Below are 13,880 nucleotides of genomic sequence, written 5' to 3'. Positions count from 1 at the left end.
GAAGGAAGGAAGGAAGGAAGGAAGGAAGGAAGGAAGGAAGAAACAAAGAAACAAAGAAACAAAGAAAGAGACCTCCAAGGGTCCAGGTGGGGATGAAGAGGAGAGGGTAAAGCCAGAGAGAGAGAAGCTTCCCTGGACCTCCAAAGGTACAGGAAGAGAGGGCAGAGCCATAGGAGGGGAGAAAGAAGCCCTCCAAAGATACAGACTTAGAGGACTTGGAAGACAATGACACTGATGACACAATCAGGAGGAAAAGATTGTTTAAGGAGGAGAGCACTGTTTCACATGGCCTAGAAGAGGACAGGGGGAAAGTGATGAGAGGAAAATGGAGAGAAGTTTCACAGAGAATCAAAGCTGGAATAAGCCTTAGAACGTAGAGTCGTAGAGCTGGGAAGCCCTTCGACCACAGAACAGAGAATGTCAGAGCTGCGAGGGCCCTTGGAATATGGAGCATTCCATGTGCAAGGGCCCTTGGCATACAGAATTTGGAGCTGCAAGGGCTGTGAAACATCACAGAATGTTGAAGTTAGAAGACCCCTAAGTGCAGCCGCCTTCATTCTACAGAAAAATAAACTAAGGCCCAGATTGGAGAAGGAACTTCCCAATGAGTCAGTGAACAAATTGGGAAGATGAGTTGTTTTAGGCTGGTTGAGTTGATACAAAATTCAGGACAGAAACCCACTCCTTCAGCTGCCAACATAGCATGGACAATGTCTTGGGGGTGGGAGAGGGACAGGGGAAAGTAAAGGGGGAGGTAGTAGGACTGGGTGAGTCTCCCGTCTGCCTGCCCAGAGCCCCAAACCTTGGGTTCATCCCTCAAATGGGCTGCCACCTCTTGCCTCAGATTTTTAGCTCCATCAGTCTAGGGGACTCGAGTGAAACCCCTCAGACTTCAGGCTCCCTGAAAGCAGGGCCCAAGTCTCCTTCATCCTGCCTAGAAATCCAAACACTGGGGATATTCTGAGCCTGGCTGGGCTCCAGGGGGAGGGGGAGATAGGATCTGTTCTGCCTCCCGCCACCCAGCTTCGTCAGCTGTCGGCCCCCGTGCCAGGCTGGCTCGGGTGCAGGGGGTTGATTCGATTTGGCAGCTTTGAGCTGAAGCATGTGGTAATGGGGGGGGCTGGGAGAGAAAGTAGGCACCCATCATTGCTCAGAAATAAACAGCCTTGGGCTCTCAAGCCGGGGCTGGGCTCCCAGCTGTGCCCATCCTCAGAGCCAGGATCAGTCTTTCCTCTCCCTGAGCCCTATCTCTAAGTGGAAGATGTCATTGGAGATCCCGCACTTGTGTCTGTGTATGGGAATGCCTTTGTGTTCCTGTGATGCTATATGTCTGTGTTAGGGTGCAACTATATATCATCCATCCACCCTGTGCATGATTCTGTCTCCCTGAGGCTGGCTCAGTGTCCCTGTCCCACATTCCACCACCACCACCATCACACAGCACTGACTCCACCTACAACAGGGTCTTGGGGTGAGGTTCTATCTCCTGCTGGAACTGTAACTCATAAAGGTGACCGTTCCAAAAGTATCTCTAGGTGTGAAGGTCTCTTGGGATCTCCTTAAATGTGACCATTTCTCTGGGTATGACTATCTACAAGGGGGTCTTCCTAACTGTGGCTGTATCTCTGGGTGTGACTGCTTCTGGGGGTTCTTCCTATATGACTATGTCCAGGTGTGACTTTAGGGGTTTAATTGGATGTGGCTTTATATCTGGGTGTGATTATCTGCAGGGGTCTCCCTAAGTATGGCTTTATGTCTAGGTGTGGCTATCTGTGGGGACCTCTCTAAGTGTGGCTATATCTTTGGATCTGGTCATCTCTAGCGGTCTCTCAGAGTGTGGCTATATTTCTAGATATGGATCTCCAAGAGATCTCTTAAGTACTACCAGACTTCCAAGTGTGACTAGTTGCAAGGGGTGGTCTTCCTGAATGTGACTCTTTCCAGGGTTCTCCCTAGAGACCCTTAACACTCCCTTGAGTGCGCCTACCCATTGGGCTGTGCCCTGAGTCTCTCCCACTCCAGCCCCTGCCCCAAGGGGCCATGTATTCACAAGCCACTGTCTTTTCCTGTCTTCTGTGTGATGACCAATCTCACTCCAGCAATGTCCGGCTATTGAGGAAATGATGAGAACACAGAGACAAAGAGTCTGTCTCCTTCACCCTCAATGCCCAGGGCTTCCTCCCCATTCCTGGTCCCCTGCCCTGCTCTCCCCAAGACATCTCCACCCAAAAGGCAGCATCACTCCCTCGGGCAAGGGGGAGATGCCTTAACAACCTCACCACCAAAGAGCCAGTGGAAGATCCTGGCACCTGACAGGAGCACATATCACTCTATAGAGTGGGAGGATTAAGGTCCCCCCACAATCCCACTTCAGTCTCCAGCCTAATCTCTCCCTGTCACCAACAGGCTGGGTCTAGCTCCTCACTGCCACATCCCACCAAACTCCTTCTTAGACTGGCCTCCGGGTCTTTATTCATATCCTGTAGGTAGTATGCTATAGTAGAAAGTGCATTAACTTTGAAGTCAAAGGACCTGGGTTCAAATCTTAACTCTGATGCCCATTACCTATCTGATTATGGGCAAGTCACATAGTCTCCCTTGGCCTCGATTTCCTTCTCTGTAAAATGAGAAAGCTGTACTAGACAGCCTCTGAAGTCTCAGCTTTCCATCTCCTCTGAGCCTGGAAGGACCTCCCACTTCTCTCTCCCACTGAGGATCTTCCCCATTCATCAAAAGCCCAGCTCAAGCCCACTTCCCCCAGGAAACCCATCCAGCTCCCACCTTCTCATGGCACCACAGTATTCCATTACATACCTATTCCACAGCTTGTTCAGCCATTCTCCAATTGATGGGCATCCCCTCAATTTCCAATTCTTTGCCACCACAAAAAGAGCTGCTATAAATATTTGCATACGTGTGGGTCCTTTCTCCCTTTTTTAAGACTCCTTCCTTCTCTAAGTTCCCACAGTCTAACAGTTAGAATCAGAGGCTCTCAGAGCTAGAAGGGAATGTGAGGATCGCTAGTCAAATCTTCTCATTTGACAAACAGAGAAAACTGAAGCCCAGAAAGAGGAAGGGATTTGTCCAAGGTTATACAGCAAGTCAAGGTGGAACTGGATCTAGAACAGAGTTCCGGATTCCCAGTCCTAGATTCTTTCTGATACACTAGGTATGTGAGTCTCATTTCCCTAGTCAAAAGTGAACCCAGAAAGCAATGTACTCAGAGCTGGAAGAAGACCTAGAGATCCCTGAATCCAACTCCCTTGTTTTGTAGATGAGGAAACTGAGGCTCAGAGAGTTTAAGTGACTTATACAAGGTCACATGGGGCAGCCAGGTGGTGCAGTGAATAGAGTGCCAGGCCTGGAGTCAGGAAGACCTGAGCTCCAATCCAGCCTCAGATATTTACTAGCTGTGTGACCTTAGCCAAGTCACTTCACCCTGCTTGCCTCAGTTTCCTCATCTATAAAATAATCTGGAAAAGAAAATGGCAAACCACTTCAGTATCTTTGCCAAGAAAACCCCAAATGGGGTCACAAAGAGTTGGATACAACCGATAAACAACTGAACAACACAAGGTCACAGAGCTAGTAAGTAGCAATCAATTAATAAATAAACATTTATTAAGCATCTATTATGTACCAGGCACTATGCTAAGTGCTGGAGATACAAAAAGAGGCAAAAGACAGTCCCTGCCCTCAGGAAGCTTATAATGTAATGGGAGAGACAACAGGCAAACAAATATATACAAAGTAAGCTCTACAAAGGATAAATAGGAAACAATGAAAAGCAGGAAGGAACCTCTGAGATTACTCCTCATTTACACTGTACATATCATGTATGTACATAGTTGTTGGGTATTGTGCTAAGTACTTTACAAATATCTCATTTGATCCCCACTAACAACTCTGCGAGGTAGGTGCTACTATCATCTCCATTTTACAGATGAGGAAACTGTGACATGCCCATAATCACATAGCTTGTAACTATCTGAGGCAGGATTCGAACTCAGATCTTCCTGCCTCAAAGTCCAGCCCTCTACCTCTTCAAACAGAGGGCCACTAACCTAACTCAGACCCCTTATCACCTCTCATCTTCATTCCTTACTAGTCTCTTTGCTTCCAGACCTGAACATCTTCCCAAGCTGCTACAATAATTAAGCTTCCTAAGTCACAGGTCAAATTGTGACACTCTCATCTTCAAAACTCTTCGGTGGCTCCTACCGTCCATGCAATAAAACACAAGGTACTTAGCTCACCATTCTAGAATCTCTACCATCTTGGTCCTACCATTCTTTACACCCTTATTTCACTGTCCTTCCTATCATGAACTATACATTCTAGCCAAAATGGACTTTTCCTTTTGTTCCCGAAGCGGATCCTATATTCTCCCAATCCCACGTGTTCATACCTGTACTACATCCAATTCTCTGCCTTTTAAAATTCTTCTCTTCCTTTTAAAACCCAGAACAGATGCCACCTCCTCCAAGAAGCCTTCCTAGCTCTCTGACCCCTACATACAAATGACCTGTTCTTCTTCCTTCATGCTTCTCAAGTCAGTCTTCAAACCCAGATTTCCTGATTCCAAGCCCAAGGCTTAAAGAGACTCTGTCACCATCACCCCATCAACCAGCAAAGTGCCATACATAGAATAAACATGTAAGAAATATTTGCTTAATTCAACTAGAAATCACTTCCCTCTCCAGGTCTTAGCTTCTCCATTTCTAAAATGGAGATAGTTTCTACTAGCTCTGCCTGCCTTTCAGGGGACATTGGGGAAAAAATTCAACAAATCTTTATTAAGCACCTACTGTGTACAGGGCATTTTGCTCAGTTCTGAGAATACAATGAGCTTTTTTCCCCTTAAAAACCCTTCACAGCCCCTGCCCTTGAGGAGCTTACTGTCAAATAAGAAAGATATGCCTTCACACATGTATAGGTATACTCATAGTCCATGTGCGTCACAGAGTTAGAATAGCTCCCATTTCTCTGGTGCTTTGAGGTTGACAAAGCCCTTTCCTTGCAATCTTGTGAGGCGATTAGGGAGAAAATTATTAGCCCCTTTTTATAAAGGAAGACACTGAGAATCAGAGAAATGCAGTGACTTGCTCAGGGTCACAGAATCGGTCAGTACCAGAATTGCCAGTGGCCTGACCCCAAATCCAGAGCCCCACCCACTCTACCACATTCCCTGCAGGAGTCTCCAGTGATGACAGGGAGCCTTGAGGGATGACACATTGAGTCAGGGACAGAAGCTGGAAGGAGATGGAAGAGAGGAGAGGATCCGCCCCCATCTGGAGAAGTCAAGAGGGCCGGCCCATCCTCAGCCGGCACACACGCTCCCCAGTGGCCCACGGAGAACTTGGCAAGCAGTCCTCCCATCCGTCCAGCCCTGCCGTCGTCTGGAGTTTGGCTGTTGTCTCCTCTTCTTTGCCTGCCCAAGCAGCCAAACGGGGGAAAGGAGGTTCCTGGGGTCAGTCGTGGGCCACCGTGTGTAAAGGGGCTGCATCTCTGAGGTCAGAACTAAGGAGCCCCACTCAGTCCTAGCATTCTCTGAGAACAGTCAGGGGCCCCATCTCCTCTATCAGACTGGGGGCTTCCTCAGGAAAGAGGCTGTCTCCCCAGTCACATCCAGGCCTGCCTAAGGGTAGAGGCCAGTGTCCCACAAATTGGGGTGTCTCGAGGATAGGGGCTATGGCTTCTTCCTCCTCTCCAGGTTTCCCCAAGGACAGAAGTTGCATCTGCTTCCTCAGACACAGCACCTCCTAAGTGCAAGGGACTGCCTCCTTCTCAGACCAGGGGCTACCTAGGGACAAGGTGTTATGCTTCCCCTTCAGTTCCTAAGCACCCCTGGGCCCCACTCCTCCGAAAAAGCTTCTGTCTGTCTCTCCCCACCTCCCCATCCCTGTACCGTCTGGTGTCTCTAACGATCTGTCTCCATTGCTGCTTGTTACTTTTTTTTAATAACTAAAAATTGACTTTAACAGAGCCCAGGGCTTCAGCTGCCTCTAGGCAGTCATGTTTAGAACCACAGGATATTAGAATCTTAGGGCATCACAGCTGAGCAGACCATCAACCAAACCCCTTTTTTCAAAAAAGGAGAAATTAAGTCCCGGGTGTGGCGGGGTGGGGGGGGGGGGGGGGGGGGGGAAGAGACTTGGCCACAGTCACATAGCAAATCAGCAGCAGAGACTGAGACCAGAACACAGGCTTCCTAATTCCAGCCTAGGGATTTCTGTCCTAGAGCCTCTGCTTTGATGGGTTTCTTTACATGCTGGAACAGCAGTTAGGGGCAGGGGAAGGGGAGGGATGGGACTTGTGGCGTTGGAAACCTGGCAGCTGCCTTACAGACAGAGACACAGACGCAAGCAGAGTCAGACAGACAAAGACCAACAGATAGGGAGAAACAGACACATATGCAGAGAAAGAGGCTAGGACAGACACAAGCAGAGACAGACAGATGAAACAAACAGATATGGACAGACAGACAGAGACACAGACACAAGCTGAGACAGATAGGTAAAAATCAATAGACATGGATGGACAGATGTAGGTACAGAGAGACAGACAGGACAAGGGCAAAGAGACAGAGACAGAGAGACAGAAACAGGTGGACAAAAACAGAGGCTGATATAGAAACAAAGAGCCCAATGGACAGACAGACACTAGAGATAGCCAGGCAGAGAGAGGCAAGAAGGCAGAAAAAGACAGATGGCAAAGAGGGACAGACAGAGAAAGAGATAAGCAGAGACCAAGAGAGAAGAGACAGGTGAATAGACTGGCAGAGAGACAGATGAATAGGGATGAGCAGAGAGGAAAAGACAGACAGGGACAAGGAGAGACAAACAGACATTGAACAGAGAGAGAAGTAGATAGAAAGAGAAAATCAGAACAGAAGGGAGTAAATGGAGGGAGAGACAAGGGGGGAAGTAGACATAGAGATGGAGAGAAGCAACATGGAGACAGAGACGAAGAAACAGAGATAAAAAGAAAAATAGAAGCACAGACAGAAACGGGGACAAGAAAAACAAAGGCAAAACCAGTCCTTTCTTTAAAGGGGTCTGTGGGGAGTTGAGGAGAGTAGGTGAGATGAAGGGGACCCTGGGAGATATCATAGGCACTGACACCAGTTGAGAGGGAAAGCTGGCAGGGCTGGAGGGGCCAGCATGGAGCAGGTCCCCAGCTGTGGCCAGGGAGCTGTTTCCTGCCTGTGAGCCCTGAGCCAGAGGGTCATTAATAATCCTTTCCACACCACAGGCGGCTGGGATCTGAGCCAGGGAGGCAGTGCTGTACAAAAGGTAACAGCCAGGGCTGCCGGGCCTGAGACCTGGGTTCAAATTCTGGGTCCACCTTGAACTCACTGAGTGACTCTGGGTCAATTCCTTCCTTTCCCTGGCCCCCTGGCCCCCCCATATTGCTGTCATCATTCAGTCATTTCAGTCATGTCTGATTCTTCGGGACCCCATTTGGGGTTTTCTTGGCTGAGATACTGGAGTAGTTTGCCATTTCCTTTTCCAGCTCATTTTGCAGATGAGGAAACTGAGGCAAACAGGATTAAGTGACTTACCCAGGGTCACCCAGCTAAAAAGTGTCTGAGGTCGGATTTGAACTCAGGAAGAAGAGTCTTCCTGACTCCAGGCCTGGCACTCTATCCCCTGCCCAGAACCTTCTCATTACCATCTTTCAAATGGAGGTGACCTTCCTTGCCCCAGGTACCCCACAGGACAGGCAGTAGAATTTCACCAGAGAATGGATAAGGAAGCCTTTTGGTCAATGGCCCCATAGAGCTGTGGCCCCTAAGGCAAGTCGATAAGTATGTATTAATCACTTACTATAGGAATCAGACAGCAATCTTTCAGAGAGGTGCTCTTCGGTCACCTGCATCCAGCAGGTACCTACTTTGGTATATTGGCCCCAATGTGCCAAACACACTAGCCCCAAGCCAGATGTCCCACTTAATCTCTGTGTCCTCCTCTATCTTCCTCTAGCCCCTTTCCCATCCTTCTCCTCCTTCAGGACCCTGGCCAACATTCCCCAATTCCAGGAAGCCTTCCTAGATTGCTCTCCCTTCTCCACCCCAACACACATACATATACCTCATTCCAATCATTCCTCTCTCAACATTTCAGGATTCCATAACTCATTGCATACCAGGCCAAGTGGCCTCTCTGGGTAGGGATGTTCTGTGGCTTTGGTTCCTAGAATTTTGACCTGTTTTTCCAATCCCCAGACTGGAAACTCAAGAATGATAAAGCCCTTTTCCTTTTGTATCACCTCATGAGGCAGCCAAGCCCAAGGATGAGCCTTCAGGAACAGGGAAAGAAGAAAGGAATAATACTAAATGACTTACAAATATTATCTCACTTGATTCTCACAACAACTCTGGGAGGTAAGTGTTACTATTATCCTCATTTTATAGTTGAGGCAAACAAGGTTAAGTGGCTTGCCCAGGGCCACACAACTAGTAAGTGTCTGAAGCTGGATTTGAACTTAGGTCTTCCTGACTCCAGGCCCAGCAAATTATCTACTGAGCCACCAGGTGCCTCTACAGATTCCAGAACTGTGATTTCATTAGTATAGGCAAATCATAAGTAAGGAGACTCCTTCCATCAATGTAGGTCAACATATTCCCAGCTACCAGCGTACCTGTTCTGAGACTTGTCCAGGCTCACACAGCATGTATGTGTAAGTGGTAGGACTTGAACTCACATTTTCCTGGCTTCAAGGCTAGCTCTCTATCCACTACCATACTGCCTCTCTGAACCTACAGAGGGGCTTGCTAAATTGTTATCAACTTTACTTAATATCCTGCCTTTAATAACAAAACCACTTAATTCCTTCCAACCTGCTAAGGAAGTCTTGAGCCAGATAGACAGCAGGCTTAGAGAGAGAGCTCAGGGAGATAAGAAAGTAGGGAGCGCTGGGGGGGGGGCAAGATAGAAATGGAAAAGGAAGGGAGACAAAAAGGGAGGAAAGGAAGGAGACAGATGGGGAGAAATCTGGAGACAAGAAGGGAGATGGGCAGAAGGAAGGTGGAGGGATGGGAGAGAAGAAGCCATACACAAAGGGGGAAGAAGGTGACAGAAGAGGAAAACAGACACAAAGAGGCAGAGAGATGCCTGGCACACAGTAGGCATTTAATAAATGCTTGCTGATTTGACCTGAGAGAGAAGACAGAAGAGAGACAGGGAAACAGAAAAGAGCAGATCAAAAATTACTCTGTTCTGCTTAGCCTGATACTCTGCATTAGTCTGGGGTGATACTGAGCAGGAAATGGGAAGGAGGCATGGGGCATCTTAGCTCCCCCTAACTCAGATCTCCATTATAGAATACTTTCCTGCTACTCTCTTCCTTTCTCTTCTTCCCTTCTTTCTGCCATCACCTCTTCTCTCTTCCATCTTCCTCTTCCTCCATCCCCAGAAGTAAAGAGATGTTCCCTTTATCACCCATGTCCTTTCCTCTTCCCCTCTCTCATTTCTTCCTCTTCTCTTCCTCCTTACCTCCTTTTGCTCCCCCATCTACTCCTTTCCCTTTCCCCTTCATCTCCTCATCCTTCTCCTTCCCCATCATTTTCTCGTCTCCTTTTTTTCCTCCCCCCTTTCTCCCTGTCTCCTCCTGTCACTGCCCCCCCCATTCAATAAACTGCAGGGGCTCCATATCACCTCCAGAATCAAATATAAAATCCTCTGTTTGACATTCAAAGTCCTTCATAACCCTGACCCCTCTTATCTTCTAGTCTTATTACACCTCCCCACCCCACACCCCTTTGAGACACTGACAATAGCCTCCTTGCCATTTTTTAACAAGACACTCCATCTTCTGATGTCCTGCATTTTAACTGGCTGTCCCTCAAGCCTGGAATTCATTTTTTCATCAATCTCCTAGCTTTCCTGGTTTTCTTCAAATCTCAGCTTAAATCTCACCTTCTGCAAGAAGCCTTTTCCAGTCCTCCTTAATCCTAGTGTCTCCCTCTGCAATTACCCCCAATTTATCCTGTATATATCTTGTTTGTACATAGATAGATGTTTATATGTCATCTCCCTCATTAGACTGTTAGCTCCCTAAGAATAGGGATTAGTTTTTGCCTTTATTTGTAACACCAGAGCTTAGCACAGTGCCTGGCACATAGTAGGTGATCAAAAATGCTTGTTGATTAGCCCCTTCTCATATCCTTCTTTCCCCGTCCCCTTAATCTTCTTATTTCCTTCTTTTCCCTTCCCCTTCCTCAGCTCCTACTTTCTCCCTGCTCCTCTTTCCCCTTTCTTCTGGATTCTCATTGTTATTCAGTCATTTCAGTCATGTCCAACTCTTCATGACCCCATTTGGAGTTTTCTTGGCAAAGACATTGGAGTGGTTTGTCATTTCCTTCTCTAGATCATTTTCCATGAGGAATTGAGGCAAACAGGGTTAAATGACTTGCCCAGGGTCATACAGCTAGTAAGTGTCTGAGGTCACATTTGAACTCAGGTCCTCCTGACTCCAAGCCCAGCACTCTATCCGCTTGATGGATTCTCACTTCCCCCTTTTTTCTTCATCTATCTCCTCTCCTACTTGCTTATTCTGTCACTCCTTTCCTCATACTCTCCCTCTTCCCTTTCCCATTTCTTCATGTATTCCTTTACCCTCCCATCCCCCTCCTCTCCTTTTCCTTTCCTTCTTCCCTCTCCCTTCTTCCTTTTACTCCTCTACTCCCTGCACCTTCTCTCATCTTCCTTTCTCCCTCATACAACCTGCCACCCCAGGCCTTTACCCCACCACCACCACCCACCACTGTCCTTGCCAGCATCTCAGATATGAAAAGAGGAAAACAACAGAGCTCTCTTTTCAAAGTTGAAGGAAACAAGATCCTCCTTCCTCTTGGTCCTACCCCGCACCATTCTGTTCCCTAAGGGGAAAGGAAAGGAGAGGTGTGAGAAATTTGGAGAAGGTAAAGTCATTCAGAAGTACTTCAGAAGAAGAAATAAAGAAAAGGGTATTGTGGAAAGATCATTAGTTTGGACCTAGTTTCATATCAACACTCTGCCACAAACTTCCAATTGGACCTTAGGCAAGACATTTCCCTCTCTGAACCTCAGTTTCCTCATTTGAAAAAAATGACTAATATCTGTATTGCCTATCTGAGGAAAGTGCTTGTGAACAGTCTAGAGATGGGAGCCCTTGACTACAGTTGATGTGTCCTTCTCTCCTCTCGGGGCTGGGGAAGGGGAGAGTGGACTCCCAAGGATGACTCATTGAATGGGAGAGAACATGTCCCAGGGAGCTCCCAAAGGCTTGGGAAATGGTTGCAGCCCTAAGTTCATAGGCTCTGCCTTCAGACTGACCTCAGATAGAGACACTGAAGCCACAGGGAAGAGAGGGATAACAGCTCAGATAAGGTCACAGCAGGTGGTAGAGCAAGTTTTCTCCCCTCAAAGTCCTAGAAGAATTTCTCCCTCTCCCCCTTGTTTTTCATTTCTCCTTGCCTTCACACTTGTTCACACATACCGTCCCAACAAACACACTTATGTCAACACACAACTCACACAAATGATATAAACTACTGATATATCACACTCACCCCACCCAGAGCTAGAAGCATCCAACGGACCTTAAATTCCCAACACACCCACTTTGGGGACAAAGTATCCAACTAATAACATGAACACAAAACATGTGATTGAATATATAGCCAAAAGTGCATATATACCTTCTACATGATCAGAACACATTTACAATATAAACTACCAAAGGGGATACACACAGGACTCCTCCCAAAAAAATCTCCCTCCCCAGCAACATATAAAATAAATAACAAATACAAAACATACACTCATACATAGTTGTATATCGAGACTCACAACCCAAACTGCAATGATACCAAAGCCTAGCCTTAACTGCCACCACACCTCATTCTCATTCTCTGTCTCTGTCTCTCTGTCTCTCTGTCTCTCTCTCTATCTCTATCTATCTATCTATCTATCTATCTCTATCTCCCCCCCATCATACACTGCCATACATACATGATATACGCACCAGTACTCAAACACCAACACATTCACAAACCATACCCAGACTTTGGACGTTCAGTCCTCTCCCCAAGTGGACATTATGACCCCACACACATACACACACACACACACACACACACACACACAAATAGACATACAAGCCATGTTCCCTCTAGGGCATTCATAGATTATAGGACCATAGATTTAAAGCAGGAAAGAACCTTAAAGATATAAAGTTCAACCCCCACATTTTATAAATAAGGAAACTGAGGTGAAGTGATTTGTCCAGGGTCACAGGATTTGAACCAAAGGTTCTCCAAATCCAGTGACCTTTCAATTATACCCATGCTGCCTCTCAAATCCATACCCAACTACCCCTCAAGTCCTACTTGTCCCTAAAGGAAACTGCACAGGGACACAAAACACAGTGTACACCAGAACACACACACACACACACACACACACACCACATCCTGGTGTGATACCTACCTCCTCATATCAGCACAACACAATACAAATACAACTGAAGGTACTCTACACACACAATACAAAGTATATAAACCCAGACATAGCAACCACCAACACACAACATCCAAGACCCACATATACGCGTGCACACACACACACACACACACACACACACACAAACCAGCCCATATTCACACCTGGAGATACTCCCTCCAGGTGTCTTCACCTGTCTCTAAAGGTGTTATCTATCCCCTGGACTGAATGGATCCGAATCTTCCCCACCCCCACCATGGGGCCGTCTGATTCTCCCCAATATCCGCTCAGGGAAGAAAGGATTGGGGCAGAGGCCAAACAGAGCTATGGAAAGAGGGTGGGGTGGAGAGGGCAGAGAAATTAGACTATGTATGGGGGGGGGGGAGAAGATGGAGAGAGGGAGGAGAGGAAAGGGGAGGGAGAGATAGAAGGGGAAGGAGAGAGAAATGGGAGGGAGGGAGAGGGAGGGAGAGAGAGAGAGAGAGAGCGAGAGAGAGGATAACAGATGGGGGTAAGACTTGGGAGGGAAGGAGAGAGGCAAAGAGAGAAGAAAGGAGGAAGAGATAAGAAGTGAGACCGATTTAAAGCAAAAGGGCTAGGAGCGTTGGGATCCAAGGATTATGGGTCTTCGGAATCAAGAATAAGAGATATGGGGATGGAAAGGAAGTAAGGACTTCAGGATGGGAAGAGTAGGAGCTCTGGGATAAGGGGGTGATAGGGCGTTTTGAGATCACAGATTTTAGTGCTTTGGGATCTGGGTTTCAGAGGCTCTTTGGGTTGAAGGGATTGGGCACTTCAGGATCAGGGGCTTAGGCACTTGGAAATCGGGCTTTGGGACAGGAGGCTAGGGTACTTGGAGGGAATTCAGCTCTTAGGTGCTTGGGTCCCCGAGTCCTACGGAGTCCGGGAGTGCCTCCCCCACCCACCGCGGTCACGCACCCCCACCCCGGCCCGCGCCTTCCTTACCTGCAGGGTGTCGGCGCAAGGCTGCTGCGGCGGCGGCGGCGGCGGTGGCGGCTCTTCGTCCGGCTTCAGGAAGACCTGCTGGCCCCGCCTGAGGAATTGGACAACGGCAATGAGGATGTGCTGCAGCACCAGGACCATGCTTGCAACCGCCCACCTGCCCGCGAGCCAGCCTGGCCAGCGCTCCGCTCCCTCCGCTGGCCAAGCTCTCCCCGGCCCGACCAGCTGCGCTCCTCCCTCTGGGCCCGCCCCAGGCTCCGCCTTCCCCAGGCCGGCCCCGCCCCTCCCCGCCTCCCCGCGCCTTCCCTCCCGCTCCTCTCCAGGCTAAGCTACTGGCTTGCTCACACCCACCCCGGGAAAGTGCATCCCCCTCCCGGGAGGCTTCTGCTCCCCCAGCTCCGGAGGCGCTCGCGCCCTCCTGGCAAGATTCCA

At 48.3% G+C, this 13,880-nt stretch overlaps 1 protein-coding gene across 2 annotated transcripts in view; it reads right to left on the bottom strand.

Annotated features, from left to right (window-relative positions):
- Nucleotides 1-13,589, bottom strand: part of PDE2A (phosphodiesterase 2A) — a 117,632-nt gene extending 104,043 nt beyond the window's left edge. For both annotated transcript variants that reach the window (XM_027848274.1, XM_027848275.1), the window contains exon 1: nt 13,452-13,589. In XM_027848274.1, coding sequence (XP_027704075.1) covers nt 13,452-13,589 — 138 coding nt within the window. The remainder of the gene's footprint in view (nt 1-13,451) is intronic.
- Between the last annotated feature and the right edge of the window lie 291 nt (nt 13,590-13,880).

Source organism: Vombatus ursinus, unplaced genomic scaffold (genome assembly GCF_900497805.2).
Source record: "Vombatus ursinus unplaced genomic scaffold, bare-nosed wombat genome assembly UNPS02005659.1, whole genome shotgun sequence".
NCBI classification, from domain to species: Eukaryota; Metazoa; Chordata; class Mammalia; order Diprotodontia; family Vombatidae; genus Vombatus; species Vombatus ursinus.
The sequence above is the reverse complement of the archived record's forward strand: the minus strand, read 5'-3'. Positions and strand labels throughout refer to the sequence as shown.